This window comes from Corvus hawaiiensis, chromosome 12, assembly GCF_020740725.1.
Source record: "Corvus hawaiiensis isolate bCorHaw1 chromosome 12, bCorHaw1.pri.cur, whole genome shotgun sequence".
NCBI lineage: Eukaryota > Metazoa > Chordata > Aves > Passeriformes > Corvidae > Corvus > Corvus hawaiiensis.
In genome coordinates, this window is record NC_063224.1 from 7958671 (window position 1) to 7976202 (window position 17532).

The following is a 17532-nucleotide window of genomic DNA, read 5'->3' on the forward strand; positions in this document are numbered from 1 at the left end:
AGCAGCCAGCTTTTTGCTGCTCTCTGAGATGGAACAGCTCAGACATTCATGGCTGATGTACCTTGCCACAGCAAATGAACTCTCTGGGGTATAGGATGTGCTTGAGTGGCTGAGACATCCCTATGCATGTCATGTGTGGATGCTTTGAAGTGCAGGGCTTAACTCTTAAACCCAGCAAGGCTATTTTCTCGCAGAGCAGTGGCACCCTGGGGCAGAGAGGATGCCTGAGTCAGCACTTTGCTCCCCAGGCAGGGGCCCGCATGCAGGGGTTGTCTCAGCTTGTTTTATAGAGCTGTTAAACAAACCTCCCCACTGCCTGGCACCTTCTCACGAGGTGTTTTCTGAGGTTAAGCTGCTTGGAAGAGGCCCTGGCATGACTTTTCAACCACCTCCCATGTGATGCACCTGGTGGGATTGTCCATTTGACTGGAGATGGCCCTTGGCCTTTGGGGCGACGCTTGAACCCTGTGGGGGCTGGCCAGGAGGGCTGGTTGGTTCTCCATCCACTCTGGAAGACAGAGGCTGGAACACAGAAGGTTGTTCAGCCAGTTTATGGCATTAGCTGGAGAGCTGGAAAATCCCAAGTCTCATGATGGGGCCACAGATTTATAGTTCCAGCAGACGGGAAGAGTTCACCTGGCTGGAAATTCTGACTGTTCTTGAGGTCTCAAAGTCCTGCTGGGATGAGGCAAGTGGAGAGCTGGATAATGAGGAGGGCAGAGCTGAGGACAAGCACTAGCAGGTCACACTGGGTGCATGAAGGGCTGTACATGATGTCCTTGGGGCTGGGGTGGCCAGTCCCTGGTTTTGGGCATGACAGGGCTCTCCAAGAGGCTGGGGCTGACTGTACAACACCAGTTTCTCCACAAAAAATAGGGAAAAAGTTGCAAAGTGAGTTTGAACCTGCTAACCAGGATGAGGAATCAGAGGAGGGGAGCAGAGGGCTGGAGGAGTGTGGAGCACAGACATCCATCCAATGCTCTTGGCAGGCCAGCAGTGAGGTGCATGTTAAATCGCTTTTGACTGGCCTGCCTGGCATTCCCAGGGCTGTGCTTTCTGTCTGGGAGAGTGGGAAGGGAAGGGCAGGGCTGCCTGCCAGCATCCCAGTGAGGGCTGTCGGGAGGGAGTGGGATGGGGGTTTAGCCACAAGATTTGGATAGCAAGGGATGCACTGGGGATCCTGTACAGAGCCAGTGGGTGTTTGTTTTGGTAATAAGAGGATGCCACAACTGCAGAATGCCACTATACTGCAGTGAGCCAATGTCCCCTCGGCCCCATCCTGGCTCCCAACTCATCCCTAACCTTGTCCTTTCCTCCTGCTGTGCTGTCCTCACTTCCCAGCCCCTCGCTGGGAGAGACTCAGGAGCTGGAGCTAACCAAAACCCTCCTCTTCTCCCAGGCCTGGATACTCTTGAGCTCCCCTGGACACACATTTTCCTTGGCTGAACATCCCAATACCTCCTGATGATCTGGAGGCACCCATTGCTGGGATGCAGAACCTACTCCTGCTCCTTCCTTTGGATGTGCTGATGCCACTGTGCCCCCTCCAGCTCCCATTGCCAAACCCATGCCCTGAAAATCCCTCTGCAAGTGAATCAGGGCTGGAGGGGTGACACGTGTCACCTCTTCCTCTCTCCCACCCTCCGTGCCACTGCAATGCAGAACAAAACCTGCGTTTGTTTTTGCGGGAACCGTTTGGCTTGTACTCAGAAAAGTGCAAAAAAAAAGAAGGGGAAAAAAAATGGAGCCTCTTTGATAAACTGTGATATGAACTCGGGTAAAATCCAAACAGCTGTGAGTGCTACAAGGGAAGCTTCTGTGTCGGGAGGCAGCGAGCCTGCGAAAATCCACTGCTCTGCCTGCCAGGATGCTCGCTGGCCGCCTGCCCTCCGGCTTTAATGAACTGTGCACTCGCCATCCCCCTCCTCGTGCCTGGCCGAGAGGAGGAACCGGAGAAAGCTTTTTAGGTTGGTTTTTTTTTTTTTGCCCATTTGCAAAGCAGAAAGAGGGACTCCCTCCCACTCAAGGCCCTGGCCAGGCACAGGGTGATGGAGCAGGGTGGTGAACATTCCCAGTTTTACAGAGGTCAGTGGGCTTCTCCTCGCTTATCTCCAGCCCATTCCTTTGTGCCTCCCTTTAACTCTCCCTGCTCCCCAAAACCTCCTCTCCCCCACTTGCCATGTAAAACCCCGTGCCTGGAGATCCAGAACAGTGTTACAGTGATGTGGTGGTAAACAGGCTCTGCTTTCCTGCATTCTCCCTCTGCCCCAGCCTTGCACCGTGAATGCCTTCCAGGCTCTCCTCAGGCTCCTATGGGAATTTTGGATGGAAGCCAGCAACCCCACTGTACCTCCAAAAACCCCCAGCTCTCAAATTGCCTCTTTTACATCACACAGTGGGCTCCACGAGCCCACAGGAGCATGTGCTTATCGAGGTTTTAATTCACTGAGGCTCTGGGACATCATTCTGGGCTCTCTGATACCCCAGCCCCTTGAAGCAGGAGCCAGAGGGGGAAAACCCAGCTTCCCCTAGAGGAGAGGTTGACTCTAGAGTCACAATGCACCAGCAGTCACCAACAGTGTGACCTTCACAAGGGAGGAGCCTGGTTGCCCTGTCTAAGGATTATCCCTGCTGGGAGAGCAGGAGCTGGGCCAGCCCTGGCCAGCTCCTTCCTGGGACTGGACCCCCAGGGAGGGACAGGAGGTTCCTCCACTGAGCTGGAGGGGCTGGATGAGCTGGGGTGCACCAGGCCCTGGAAATGAGTTTGCTGTCATAACCCACCAGAGCTGCTCCAGGACCAGCCATACTTGGAGCTGCTTGGAAGGATTTGATGGGTTTTCCTGTAGAAAAATGGGAACCACATGTGAGCGGCAGTGCCGGCGTGGGCTGGGATTAATTTGGGTCAGTGAGAGGGTGGAGGGGAGGAAGGGGAAATGTGCGTAGGAGAGGAAAATCCTCACAAAATGGCCAAGTTCCTTCAAAGGGCAGGTCCCCAGGTAGGGATATCTGCTTCCTCCCAGCACTTTCCTTAGGATCACAGCAGGAATGCTGTGGAAAAGCAGGCTGTGGAAGGAGGGAGCTGGGAGAAGACGAACTGGGCTGTGGGGAGAGGAGCCCACAGCTCCCCTGCTTGCTGTCTGTCGTGTTCTGCAGAGCAGGGATTCAGCACAAGCAGCTTCCAAAGTGTCTCCCAAATTTTCTTTGCCTGGCTGATGGGGTGAGGACCCTCATCATGGGGGAAGCAGCTTAACCTGTCTGATCCTGTTGGTTGGGGCTCGGGTATTCTGATGGTGTTTCCTTCTCTGGCTCTGCAGCTGTGACAACTCGGTTTATTCATCTTTGTGGAGGGAAGAGCCAAGACAGGAAATCAGGCTGAGTAACAGTGTTTTTCCCACCACCTGTCTCCAGGGGATCTTGCTCAGGGTTATCCCCCAGGTACAGGGCACACTCAGTTAAAAACTGAGAAGAGCTCGCCTCAGCCAGTGAGTCCAGCTGGGCACTCTGCTCCCAGGATGGGATGTCCTCAGATATCTCTGGATGGGACACTTTTAATTCCTCACTGAAAACACAGAGTTGTGCAAAAGCCACCCTGATTGGAGTTCCTGCCCCTCAGTGCTCCTTCCCTTTGTGCATGAGCTGCTCTTCATGTTCAGCTGCACCTGGAGCTGATCCCCTCATAGCACTGGGTGCTCTCTTATGGTCCTGGCAGGGCAGGGACCATCCATCTGCTCTCCTCTCATGCATCTGTGGGCCTTGGAGGGTTTGAGGGAGCAAGGCTCCTCAGGCTGCATCCCTCCTTGGGATCCCTCCAGGGATCCTGGCTTGGAAGGCAGGGCAGGCATTGTGATCCAACTGGAATGCTGAGAGGCAGGGGGCATGGAGGCAAGCCTGGCACTAAAGCTGAAATAACATCTGGGGTGTCTAAACCATGGCAATAAATGGGGTATTTTTTCAGCTGACACTTGAGTAGGAAGTGCAGCAGGGCTCACTGAGTTACAGGCACCTCCTTCCCTGAGCTCCAGTATGTGCTCGAGTTGTTGGCAGAAGAGACAAGACAGCTTCACCTCCCACCCCAGGATACACTTATCCTTGAGCCATAAGATGCTGCCACCTCTTCCCAGTCTCTTCTCTTTCCTTCCTTCTGGAAAGCTTCACGTGTATTACTGCCATATTCTATCCCTCTGCTTTCAGAGGTCTAGAGATGGCCAGCAGGACCATTTTCCCCCAAATCTGCCTTCCCTGCAGGGAGGTCCAAAGGCTCATGCACCTGTAGGACAACAACCTGCTCCTTGGCCATGCTTTTAGAAACAAAAGCACTTTATTTCTTCATCTTAAAGCAAAGTGATGGGGAAGGGTGAGCGCAGGGACAGCAGCTCCCATCTCTGTACAAGCTGTGCGTGCCCTGAACAGGATCAGCCTCTCCCAGCTCCTGTTGCCACAGCTCTGCACCCGCTCCTTTAACCTATTTTATTTGCAGTGATAAGAAATTATAGGGGGAGAAATAAGGCGCTTGTCAGTTTTCTTGAAAATTAGGCCACAGCTGTCAGCCTGAAAGGGAAGCGGACGTCTCGAAGAAAGGATCTGCTGCTGCTCTACACTTCTCCCCCACTCCCAAGCCAGCCCCTACCCTTCCTCCCCTTCCTAACAGAGCTTGCCTGAAAACATCAGTGCCCGGTGTAAGTGCCCCTCTGGGAGCAGGCTCTGTAGGGCTCACTTGAACTGCGAGCACTGAATGAGTTGTTCCTCTCAGCTTCGGTGGTGGCTGGAGCCAGGCATGTGCTCTAATGCTGCTGCTGGTGCCTCCTGCCTGGGGCTTGAAGCCCCAAGAGCCCAGGGCAAGACTTGCATTTGCCACCCATCTCGCCATCGAGTCACTGGCAAGTTTAAAAGATGGAAAAGAAGTGCTTCAGGGAGGTAATTTTTTGCTGTCCTAGAGGGTTTGGAAGGGCAGGTTTGCCTGTTTTTCAAGTGAGCCTCCTGTAGATGCTCAGATGTTCCTACAGGATTTTGTAAGCTTTGCAGGTCGCCAATGACTCATCAGTGCTGGTGCTCATGGCCAGGTTGGATGGGGCTTGGAGCAGCCTGGTGTAGTGAAAGGTGTCCCTGCCCATGGCAGAGGGTTGGAACGAGATAGTTTTTAAGGTCCCTTCCAAGCCAAACCATTCCCGAATTCTATGGGCAGGGTAGCTTTATCCAGAAGTCACAATAAAGTTTCCTCGAGGAAACTCCTGGGACACACCAGCTTGAGCAGCTGGAGGCTGGTGCTGGTTGTCTGTCTAGTGGGCTTCACCTTGGGGGAGCTGCCACATTCATCTGTGTTATGCCTAAAAGTTGGGCCTTACCTTGGGCTGAGTGGACCATCAAGTTTCCAAATTTAGTTGTCCTTTAGCTTCTGGCCTATCCCAAAGGATATTACTCTTCCTTCCCCTTGCTACAGCCCTGTTTCCCTCTCCTGTTTGGTATGGACCTGCAGGTATCTCACCGATCATAAAAATGTCCAGAGGTGTTGGATATCTGCTTGGAGAACTGAAGGTGATCTCGTTGAAGGGCACAGTTCTCCAGGCATGTCCAAGGTGGGAACAAGGCTGGGTTCATCACGAGTGAAGGTGGATGTCCCCAGCTTCAGGCTGGACTATCAGCTTTAGTAGGCAGCAGGGACACCATCCTGCCAGCCAGGACAGGGACCTCCCGATGGCCTGATGTCCAAGGGGAGCATCAGGAAGAGCAGAAGCCACGGGCTGAGGCTCTGCAGGATCAAGATGCTGTTTCACCAGTTGAAGCTGGCCTGAAATACTAATGTACATTTGTGCTGTGTTCCTCTCAGACATCCGTCTTGGTTGCTCTGGGGATCCCCAGGGATCCCTGGGGAGTGCCTGACACTGAGGCGGCCGCAGCCCAGCACTGAGCTGGCAGCACGGCTCCTTCGGCAGTTGTCACACTGACGGCTGCTGCCAAGCAGACGCTTCGTGGGAGGGTTTTCTTGTTTGCAGTGAAACACTCTGCACCTTTCCCTTTTCAAGCGAAGGCAGCGCAGGGCTTGTCTCCTCCGGCTTTCTGAGATCTACACATCTCCTCCCAGAATCCACACATCTCCTTCCCAGAATCCACACATCTCCTCCCCAGATCCACACATTGCCTCCCAGGATATGCACATCTCCGGGCTGCAGCTTTCACCAAGTTTCCCTGGGGAGCTTGGTAACCATTCCAAGAAACCAAAGCTGATGAGGGTCCTTCTCCTCCCCAGACCTGCCTCTTGCAGAAGGAGCTCCCCTACTCCTAAACTTCCCAAACCATTCAAAATCCCTTACATAAAACGCTATGAATTTTGTAAAGCAGGAGCTGCTGGGGTTGCCATGGTTTCCCTTGCCCAGAGGAGCAGCTCTGGAGCCTGGATTCAGGAAAGGGGGGGATTAAAATGGAGGACTGGGATTTTCTTTGCTGATGTGGAGGGAAAGGATGGTACAATGACATCCTCCTGCTTTCCCCACTTGCTCTCTTCTCCTTCTCCCCTTCCCAACCTAATTTTATCTATGCTTCCTCTGCAAATTCCTAAAGGATCCCAGCTGCTGGGCCAGGCTGAGGATGCTGCTTTTCCTGGCAAGAGAATTTCAGGGGGATGGGGATGGGCAGTGGGCATCATGGAGGCTGTGGATTCCCTGGTTAGGTGGGTTAAGCTGGGGCATCTGCTGGGGAGCCTGGGGTGTGGAGGAAGGGTGGGGAAAGCCTTTGGGAGGAGAGAGGAAGGGAGCAGAGGAAGAGGAGGGTTGGGAGGAAGCATGGAAGGGCTTTGCCCTCCTCACAGCTGTGGAAGTTGTTCTGAGACCCATGAGCAGAAAAGTGGAGCAGAACCCCTCAGAGCATCACTCCCAGGCCTCAGCCAGCTCCTTCCACAGCTCAGGCTCTGTCCCAGTTGCTGGAAGTGGGACGAGACATGATCCTCTCCCTGCTGGGGCCCCGTGTCTATTAGCCCAGAGCTAATAAAGCAAATCACTAGTGCTTAATGAAGAAGCACCTGCTTAATTGAACACAGCAGGACGGTGCTCAGCATGGCCGAGCAACAGGACGGGACCAGTGTTTCCCCTCAGGCACCCCACAGATCCCAGAGGAGGAGGTGGTTCTGCAGTGAGACTGGATCTCATCTTACTTTTTTTTTTAAGTTAAGGGAAACACAAATGTTCACCCTCTTTGAGCAAGCATTGTTCTGGCCTGACCCTCCGCCACCCTGTTCCTGCACAGTGGCTCGGGGCAGGGGACGGGGCTGAAGTGGTTAAAGGGACGAGCGGGCAGGATGGGAGCTCTGACAGCTGCCTGAAATGATGATGTTTAGATTAGCCGGTTTCCAGGCATCGAGTTGTCAAAGCAAGAGGGCTGGGAGGAACGCCGGGGCTTGTCCTTAATTGGAGATGTGGCTCTAAAGCCACCCCATCTTGCCAACATCCTCTGGGCTCCAGCAGATTGCCCTGCAGCAGCTCCCTGCCCCTGTATGATCCCTGTTCTGCTTGTTCCCGTGCCTCATCCCCCTCTACCAACCGTTTGTGTGATGGGAATTCATTGCGATTGACGTTGCTGTGCTGGCAACTTGGTGACTGCTGCATCAGAGGCACAGGGGGACCCCAGGGTAACATGGCCATGCAAAGCTTGTGGTGCCCTCTGTGGCTCTTCCCTTGGCCAGCCTCGTGTTGTCAAGGGGTCAGGCAAGGGGGTGGGCAGGGTCCTGTGACTGCAGCAGGGGCTGGAGGTGACCTGCTGGGTCCCTTGGGAGCCCCACGGTGGCTCAAGGTGTCCCCCATCATCACACTACAGGCGGATGCTGCCTCCCATCTGCCTGCAGCCACATTCCTTGGCTCCATCGGAAAGGCTTGAATAACCCTTTTAATTTAAGGAGTTAAATTTTAATGGCCTGAATACCACATTTCATTATCGCCATGTGCCTGCGCTGCCGGCTGCCTAACGTTACCAGTGTGTGCCATGATGCTCTGTGGCTTCTGCCTCCCTGGGGACACTTCTTCCCCTCTTATTCTATGCCAGGAGGTCCTTGGGGGACTCTCTGAGTCCCCATGAGCAACAGGATGCACGTCACCCACAGGGATGCAGGGAGAGCTCCAGGGAGAGGCATCTTGCTGGAATGATGCTTCAGGGGGATTAGCTGGTTCCTTCCGTCATCACATCATGTATATTTGGGGAGATATATATATTTAAAGTCTGCATGTATATATATATATATATATATATATATATATATATATATATGTACACACATATTTATGGGATGTATATATCTGGGATATATTTATGGTGTGTATGTATAAGGGGTGTGGCTTCCACTCTCTGTCCCCTCTTCCCTGTTCCCTTCCACAGCCACTCCACCGGCATCTCAGTTGAAGCCACCTGTCCTCTGTTCAGCCCCTTTCCCTGCCTCCTCCCAGTCAGCCTGGCGTTCCCCTCATGCCATCAAAGCCTCCCAGGGGATGGGCTCCTGGGGACCCTCCCACGCCACAAGCAGCCACCTGGTGCTGGCAGTTGGGTTCAGCTGCTGGCTGCTGTCATGGAGGCCAGCAGCTGCAGGACCAGCCAGTTGTCCCCTCCTTTGGGGTCTGCTTTTGGGATATGCCGACCAAGGGGCTTCGTGGAGGGGAGTTTGAGGTCTCTGCCAGTGCCATAGGAGGATGCTGTGCACTGGCAAACTCATTCTGCTGGTGGCTCCCAGAGAACCTGGGGGCAGCTGGAGGGGATGGTGCCCAAGCAGGACAGCATCCCCGTGGGGTGACACAGCTTTGAAGCAGAGAAACCATCTCCACACAACTACTCCTCTAACACCCTGACAGTTTCCAGTTCCCCAATGCCACTGAAAGGAGGGGGGACAATCCCAACCCTTCCCCACTAATCAAAACCAGGCCTGAAATTAGAAAGCAGCTCGCATTCAGCCCCCTGCTCACTGTGAGCACAGCGATCACCAGACAAATGGCAGAGCTCCTATTTATGGAAAGCAAGAGCCTTCCTTTTCCACAGAGGAACGGTGAAGGGGGAACCTGACTGGCATCCTTTTTGTGATGGGAGAGCTTTGGAGGTCACTGAATTGCCCTCAGTACTCCCTGGCAGTTTTTCTTGTTTAAGCTCTTGCCATAGTCTTCCTGCCTGGAAGGTATAAAACACTGGCTCCCCACCAGCCACGAGCAGTGCAGCCAGTCCTGGTGCACCAACCACTTCACTCTTGACGCTAAAACTGTCCCAGTGTTTGTCCCTGGAGGACTCATCCCTTCTTTGGGCGCAGTAAACCGTCCTACTTCATGGTCCAAGTGCCCAGCACGGCTGCTGGAGGAAGCTTGGCAAGGATGGGGCATCCACTTATCCCCCCAGCTGGAGAAGGGTAGCATGGAGCCAGCTTACTCCTGGGCTGGGCTTGGTCCTGCCCAGGCTGGGCTTGCTCTGCTGCAGCTGGCAGTGACTGGATCCTGCCTGCAACTCTGAGCTATTGATTTGCTTTTGGCTCCATCAGGCTGGACTAAAAGCCTCTGCCTTCCCCTTTCCTCCCTCCATGCCTCACTTTCCCACCGCTCTCCCTCCTCCAGCCAGCCCATGTCCAAGCGGCGAGAAATCAGGGAAGCGTTTTCATCCCCATGAATGCAGCTGGTTACGTAAGAATAATTGGGATAAATGAGCTTATTTATCACAGCCCATTCCATTTTAGCGGGGTCCAGGGCGATCGCCGGGTTGGGTTACGTAAAATCCCGCACAGAGCATCTCATTGTCCGGCGGCAGCCACGCGGGATGCGGGAGCTGTCGATGGAGAGCAGCCGGGGCTGGGTGAGGAGGGAAGGGATTATTTGGCAGGACGAAGAGGTGGGAGGAAGATGGGGGTTTCTTCCTCCATGTGTTAAGGAGAGAAGATCTGTATCTTCGTTCTCCTCCTGCGTCCCTAAACCACCAGGCTTTAGGGTATGGTTTTTGGTGTCTAACTAGAGCCAAATAGTCTTCCTCTGGTCCATCCTCACAGGAACAGGGGCTGGAAACTCACATCCTTCCTCCTCCTCACCCCAGGAGGTGAAAACATGACTTTCAGGCAGGGGAAGTTTAGGTGTACCTCTCACCTCCCGGCCAAACCAGGCAGCTAGTGAATGCCTCCCACCCAGCAGCCCAAACAGTTGCTTATTGTTTTGCCTCTTAATCCTCTCAGAGATGCCTCCAGGGGGAAATTTGATGTCCAGCTAAGAGTATCTGGTGGGGAACTGTGCTTGGTAGGAGCTGGGGGAAAGCAGAGTTGCTCTGGGGGATGCCTTGGTGCCAAGGTTCCCCATCAGCCCATGGGGAAATGTGGTGAGCGAGGGAGCATCCCAGTTTCAGGAGAAGTTGGGATGCTGGGGAGCCAGGCAGACTTCCCTGTGTCTCTCCAGTCCCCATACTGGGGATCTAAGCTGGCACTGGGTAGCGTTTCAGGTGTCCTCATACAAACTGCCCAGGAAGGCAACAGCCTGGAGAAAAACAGGAAATCCCAAAATCCAAACAAATGTGGGAGAAAAAAAAAACCTGTTTTTTTGTTTCTGGTCTAAAAAAATGTTGAAAATCTTGGGAATGCCTCAAGGTTTGTTAAGCAGGACATTCCTGCTGTGACCCAGCCAGGCAGATCAGCGTGGGCTGCAGTGCTGGTTACACTGTGTTTTGGGGAGAGTGCTGCTGGCAGGATATCCAGTGGAGCAGAGACATCTTCCAGCTTCACCAGCTGGAGCTCTGGAGCCACTCAGCACCGGATCTCCTGGCAGCTGGAGCCTGGAGGAGTTCAAAGAGCAGCCTCTGGCTCCAGAGCTTTGCTGAATGCCAGGAGGAATTGTTTTGCGCCACTGGCCACGCTCACTGGGATGTTCCCCGGTCTCAGTGGGATATTGGTCTGACTGGGCCATCACATGCCATCTGCAATGGTGCTACTGCATGCTCCCTACACTGGTCGGGGTGGAAAGTGACACTGAAACTTCGTGAGAGAGGTCACAGGAAGGTTTGAGGTGGCACGAGCCATAGTGGTGGGTGTCAGCAAGGCCCCAAAGCAACATGACCAGGGACATGTCTCAGCCTAGCTATGGTTTTTTGTTCTTGTCCTGGTGTGAATAGCTGCATGCTCCAAATGCAGAGCCTGGTATTGCCCCGCAGCATCTCCCTTCTGGCACCATCACACTCACCCAACTTCTAATGCACCCAGATCTCCGCCCTGGTCCTCTATGGAGGAGTGGGCTCACATCAGAGTTTTGGTTGTTCTCATTAACCATCCTTCCCCCCTGGTTTCTCTCCTCTCTGATACGTAGGCAGCTTTGTCTACTTCTGAATGCAGAGAACATCTTTCACTCCATGGCAGACATACTGCTTAGGGAGGAGGACCTCAAGTTCGCCTCTACCATGGTCCACACCCTCAATACCATCCTGCTGACGTCCTCTGAGCTCTTCCAGCTGAGAAACCAACTGAAGGACCTGAAGACCCCGGTATGAGCAGCAGGAGCAGGCTTAGCAGCTGGAGGTGACATAGTGGGGGTGGTGGGGACCTGGCAGCCACCTGGAGTGTGTCTTGCTGCTCAGTCCCTGCCTGGTAGGTCCCAGGGTTGGAGCTCGGGCAGTCTCTTTATTCTTCCACTCTTCAGGAGCTGAGGATGGACTTGGAGGATGTGCCCAGCTCTGCCCAACTCTTGCTTTTCTCCCTGGAATGGGAATGGGCTTACTGAGCCCCCAAGGAGCTGCTTCCTTCCTCCCTCTGTCCCCACATGGGCCATGGGACAGGTGACAGCAGGAGGAGAGTCCTGCAGTCCCTCAAATGTCCCTCCCAGGAACATGCCCACAGGATTTGCTGAGCAGCTGCGACCAGCACCAGTGACATCCAAGGAGGGAGAGAAGGAGGAGGATTTCTCCTCTTCCTCCTTCTGCTGAAAACCAGTGATGCAGGGGTATCCCTTTGGGTGGTCATCCTCCAGCCCCTCATCCTGTGGTGGACACAGCAGCCCTGAAGGCCACCTTGTCATGCTGTCACCCCAAAGCCCACCTGGTCTCCCATCTCCTGAGGCTGAGGCTCGTGGCAGTGCCAGATGGACTTGGTGGGTCCAGAAACATCCCTTTGTGTCTCGGTGGCACTTGCCAGCCTGGCAGGTTGATGCTGGGTACCTGGGGCTCTCCATGCCATGTCTGTGCTCCCAGTGGTGACCAAACCCCAATGGTTCCCTCTTTCCCCAGGAAAGCCGTAACCTCTTCTGCTGCCTCTACCGGTCCTGGTGTCACAACCCTGTGACAACCGTGTCCCTCTGCTTCCTTACCCAGAACTACAAGCATGCCTACGACCTCATCCAGAAATTGTATCCTTTGGGGATTTTCTGTCAGGGTGGGGACTGAACTGGCCCTTGGTCCCTCTGTGGCAATCAAGGTCATCCTGCAGGCCAGCCCAGCCTCCTGCCTGCAGCCCATCATTACTGGGGCAGGGCAGCCTGTGCTGGGCATGTGCCAGCTCCCTTCCCCTGGTGTCATCCCTTTTTTTGTGGTGAGAAGAGAGGAAGGCATGCACTGACTGAGCCTTGACCTTCCCCTGCCCAGGAGGGGAGGCTCCTCAACATCCTCTTCCTCCCAGGAAGATGATGGCTTTGGCCTCCCAGCCTGGTGAGGAGCAGGCAGTGCCCAGCACAGCACAGTCCCCGGTGAGCTCACCATCTGCCTTCAGCAGAGTGATTATTTTCATGTGCCAGCAAACCCCAAGGTTCCCTGAGTAGTTTTCCAAACGAAGAAGCACAGTAACACGCTCAAGTTCCCTTCCCAGTGCACACCGGCATTCCTTCTGGGAGACACACTGTCCCCATGGGCCAGGAGGGTAAAAGCAAGTGTCCTCCCTTGAACACTCCTGCTGCCTGCTCTCAGCTTTTTGGGCAGCCTGCCTCTTCCCCTGTACCTACCTGCTCATCCTGTCTCCCTCCATCATCCCTTGGCCACCCTACAGACCTTTCAGCCCTGCCTGTATGCAAGCCCTGCCTCTTCCCTGCCCGCTCGCATCCCACAGGACCTGTGGATACAGGGAGGCTTTGGCAAAGCCACGGTCCACGCTGGCATCACCCGCGTGAGCCATCTGCTGCTACCCAGCCACATTTTTCCAAGGTAACATCCTTAACAGCCACATCCAGCGGGGATCTGGAGGTCACCGTGGATTTCCTCACCGAGGTGGACAAGCTGGTGCAGCTCATCGAGTGCCCCATATTCACGTGTAAGGAGGAAACCCCGGGTGGGGAAGGGGCGGCGTGCGGTGCTCCCCCTCCCCGCGCCTCCATCGCAGGCGGCAGCCGCCGCACAAATAAATAGAGCAGAAGTTATGAGACTTCTTGCCGGGAGGTTTGCCCGGTGCTGGAGCTGCCCGCCGGGAAAAGGGCACGCTGGCAGCACGGTGGGGGGCAGCATTGCCCCCCAGATATAGGTTAAGGGAGCGAGCAGCACTGGCATCCAACAAAAGGGATGGGGGAAGGGATGGGGGAGGGCCTGGATCACACTGAGCATCTCCAGGGTCGCACGAGGAGGGCGTCAGATGGGAGGGAACCCTCTGTGCTACCCTCGGATGCACGGGGTGGCAGCGTGGGTGCTACTGGGGATCTTAGCAAGAAAAAAGTGGATTTTTCTAGGAATGAAGAATTAAGCCCTAAAAAAACAGCTTATGTTTTCTCCAGCATGCAGCAGTGTGGGTCCCCCACTGGGTAATACTGCAGTGCCTGACCAGGGTCTCAGGGGGTGTGACAGTGGGAGCCAGGACAGGGGACATGGCAGGGTGACCTGGGGCTGTGGGGGGATTTCTCATTATGTCAGTTTGCTGCCCCTGGGCTTCCCATTGAAGGTGTAGCAGTGCACTGAGGTTGTTGGGAAATGTCCTGGAAAGGACTTTATGGGGCACCTATATAGGTCCAGGGTAGTATTGGGAAATATTTAAGGGAAGAGGGTTAGAGCAGCTGGGCAGTAGAGACCCCCAGTCATGCTCCCTCCAGTAGACCCTGTCCCTTATCCCCAGGATGACTGTCCCAATGTGTGAGGCAGCCACGTGTCTGTGGTGGTTTTGCATGCCCCAAAATTATTCATCGAGAGTTCCCCACCACACTCACCTTAGTTTGCACATCTCGGGGTAGGGGACAGACGTGTCCCCCACAAAGTGGCATCCCTAGGGATGGCTCCCTTCACTGGGAGACACCAGAGGTGCAAGTGACAACCAGGAGGTGAGATGATGGGACCCAGGCCTTGCCCCATCGCCTGGGCTGCTCCTTCAGTTGTATTTAGGGCTCCAGAAGACTTTTCCACCATGAGCACAGCAAGGGATGGGGCCAGAGGGTGGTTTTGCCTCTACTGAGCAGAACTGAGGCCCAGCACATGTAATCCTCAGAACCAAGCGGAGGGGATCCCTTCTGCTCCAGAGAGTCCCCAGGAGGGTGTCACCCAGCCCTCTGGATGTGATGCTCCGGGGTGGGTATTACTGCTGAATCTGCAGAAGCTGAGGAGCAATCCCATGTTGCATGTGTGTTCTCAGGCAGACAGTATCAGGGGTGAGTGGTATCAGAAGTAGCAGACTGGGAAGCCAGTTGCCCCCCAGGGGGCTGTGTCAAGGAGAGGGACTTCTGGACAGTGTGGGACACCAAGATGGATGGGTTAATGAAAGGGGAGAAGGGTGCCATCAAGTGCCCCATGGGTCGGCTGGCAGAGGCTTAGAGCCTCTCCAGGGCTATCAGAGTGGGTGGGAGGAACCTGCTACTGCAGTTGGAGTTGAAATGCATTTTCCCTGCCTTCCCATCCTCTTCTGTCCGCTTCCAGATCTCCGCCTGCAGCTGCTGGATGTGAAGAACAACCCCTACCTGATCAAGGCTCTCTATGGCCTGCTGATGCTGCTGCCCCAGAGCAGCGCCTTCCAGCTCCTCTCCCACCGCCTCCAGTGCGTGCCCAACCCAGAGCTCATGCAGACCGCGTAAGTGCTGTGGGGACGGACCGGCATCGGGCTGGATCAGCTGTTCCCCCACAGCTGAGCATCCCTGCCATTCCAGGCTCAGCCCCAATCCCAGGCTCAGCCCCATGCTCTGGCTCTCACCCCCCAGCTCCGTTGCGGCCGTGGCTGCTCCTTGTCCCCATGGCTGGGAGTGTTGGCTCGGGGGGTTTTTTGTGTCTATATTTGGTAACCCTGGGAGGGCTGTGCCTCATCCACAGGCATTTGGCATCCAGGATGGAAAATTTCACTTGTGGGGTCGCTATGGAAACGAGCAGAGCTGGGAAGGAGGTTTATGGAGAAAGACTCCAGCAGCTGGGGGGTGCTCCCAAAGCATCCCCCCTGCAGCCTGGACAGTCTTCACGGCACCCAAAAGGAGCCTGGCACCCTGCTAATGCCTCTGGATGGCTGCTCCATTTCCACTGCTGGCCTTTGGGGATCTGTGAGATGTGCAAGGGCGGCATCTCCCTGGGGACCAGCTGAGATCCTCGTGCTCCCTGCCCAGGGGTGCTGCCAGTGGGATTTGCTTTCCAACCCTTGGCTAATGAGTAGTGGAGGGGTTTGATGATAAAGCTGGCTGTGCCTTGGCGCAGCCCTGGGAACAAAAAAGAGCTCCCAAGATGGGCAGGTTTCTGAATTAACCCCCCGCCGCTGTTGTCGCTCCTTGGCTTTTAACTGCTTCCCTGGGATGGCTTTTATCCCTCATGGCCTCTGGCGCTGAGCTCCTACCCACAACCCAGCGCTGATATTTAATTGGGGGGGCGGAGAGGGGGCTGCATGTGCTTCCCCCTCCTTTTTTCTCCCCACTAACCCTGGCAGTGGGGGTTTTTCGAGCTGTCAGACGGCCTGAGCATCTGATTAACTCTGACCTACATTCCTTCAAACACGGAAGCCGGCTTTCATAACCGGCCAGCCACAGCTGCCCCCTCCCCAGGGACATACCAGGGCCACCAGAGCTGCCTGCCATCTTCCCGTGGGCATCTTATGGCTGGTGTCTCCCCCTTCTTTGCATGGGCACAGCACAGGGATGAGTATCCATGGCTGGAACCTGAGGGAGCCCACATTTGGAGGCTCCTGCCATGGGTGCTCATCCCTGGGGACTGTTCCTGCTGCCACTGGATGTTTTTTGCTTGCTCAAAAAAACGGACGTGGAAACTGAGGCACACGGCTCTGGCATCCTTTCCTCACTGCTTTTGACTGGAATGGGTTGGGATAGATGGGAGCATGTGGCAGAGGGATTAAACCTCTCATGTGGAGCCACGATGCAGATGTCCCTTGTCCCCTGCTTGTCCCAGGACTTCTTGGGCTCTATCTCACATGTTTGGAGGAAGAAAATATGTCTTTAGGGGTGTTTTATGAGGCACCAGGATTTGCATGACTAGGATTTGCTGAGCTCAGCTTCTTCGGGACAAGCTTTTGGTGCTGCCAGTGCTGGATGCTCACAGTACCAAACATCCACATCCATTTCCCACCCTCATTCTCTCTTCCCACCCTGCAGGGACAACACCAAGCCCAGCACCAGCTTCAAGAGAACAGCAGCCTCCAACATTGACTACACGGAGCTGCTGCAGCACTTTGAGAAGGTCCAAAACAAGCACCTGGAAGCAAGACACCAGCGAGCTGGGCAGGCAGAGCAGCTGGACCGGCGGGTGGTCCTCTGAGCATCCCTGTGGCCGCCGCGGGTGTGCACAGTTGCTGGGGCAGGGACCAGGGGACACGGACCAGGGAACAGGCACACCGGTTGCTAGCCACCAGAGGATCTGGTGGGTTTAATGGAGATGATCAAGCGCTCAACATGGGGCTGGTTTTGCCCCCCACTGTGCGTATGGATGACGGGAGACCTTCAGGCTGTGCCCAGCTTCTCCTGTGGGTGTTGTGGGGACATGGGGAAGGGTTGCAGGAGGAGAGAGCCAGGGTAAAGCACCTCATCTTCTCTTGCAATGGGGCGAGGAAACTCCCCTTTGCTTTGCTAATGCCTTCCCCGTGACTGTCAGCTGAGCACCCAGCCTGCTGCCAGCAGCACCGGAGGAGGGGAAGGGAAGACGGGAGCAACCCCTGGCCTTCTGCCCTGGAAAACAAGCATACAGGGCTGCCAGCCACCTCTCACCACCCTGACTTCCACCCTCTGGTTCCGAGGCCCTGCTGGAGGTGGCCAGTGGCATCTCACTCGGGGAGACACTCCTGTGCCTGACACTCGGCCCCCTCCCTGCATTCACACATCCTCTCTGAGTCCCCAGCTCTTGGCAGGGACAATGGCACAGCTTCAACTCCCAGCTGGCACCGGGGGACACGGGGGGCAGTGGACCTAACCCCAGACTCCATTCCATGTTCCTGCATTAAGCTCCCCCTGATAAAATAAACAGGCAATGCAGAACAGCCCATTCCTTGTTGCTGGGCTTGCCATCATAGTTTTGTTCCCAAGTGGAGCCAAAAACCCAGCAAGGGCAGGGAATGGCATGGAGCATCTTGCTTGACCCTGTGCCCCAGGCTGGCCCAGCCCTGCCACGTTGGCTCGCCAGGGCTTCTCCGCCTGCTCTTCTTCCCAGCAGGAAAAAAAACACCACTGAAAT

At 55.2% G+C, this 17532-nt stretch overlaps 1 protein-coding gene across 4 annotated transcripts in view; it reads left to right on the forward strand.

The window, feature by feature from the left end:
- The window catches only part of VAC14 (VAC14 component of PIKFYVE complex), a 79859-nt gene extending 62516 nt beyond the window's left edge, over nt 1–17343 (forward strand). For all 4 annotated transcript variants that reach the window (XM_048316637.1, XM_048316635.1, XM_048316636.1 and 1 more), the window contains 5 exons: nt 11292–11466; nt 12205–12323; nt 13137–13216; nt 14797–14947; nt 16461–17343. In XM_048316637.1, the coding sequence (XP_048172594.1) occupies nt 11292–11466; nt 12205–12323; nt 13137–13216; nt 14797–14947; nt 16461–16623 (688 nt within the window). In that variant the 3' untranslated portion in view covers nt 16624–17343. The remainder of the gene's footprint in view (nt 1–11291; nt 11467–12204; nt 12324–13136; nt 13217–14796; nt 14948–16460) is intronic.
- The last annotated feature ends 189 nt before the right edge of the window (nt 17344–17532 follow it).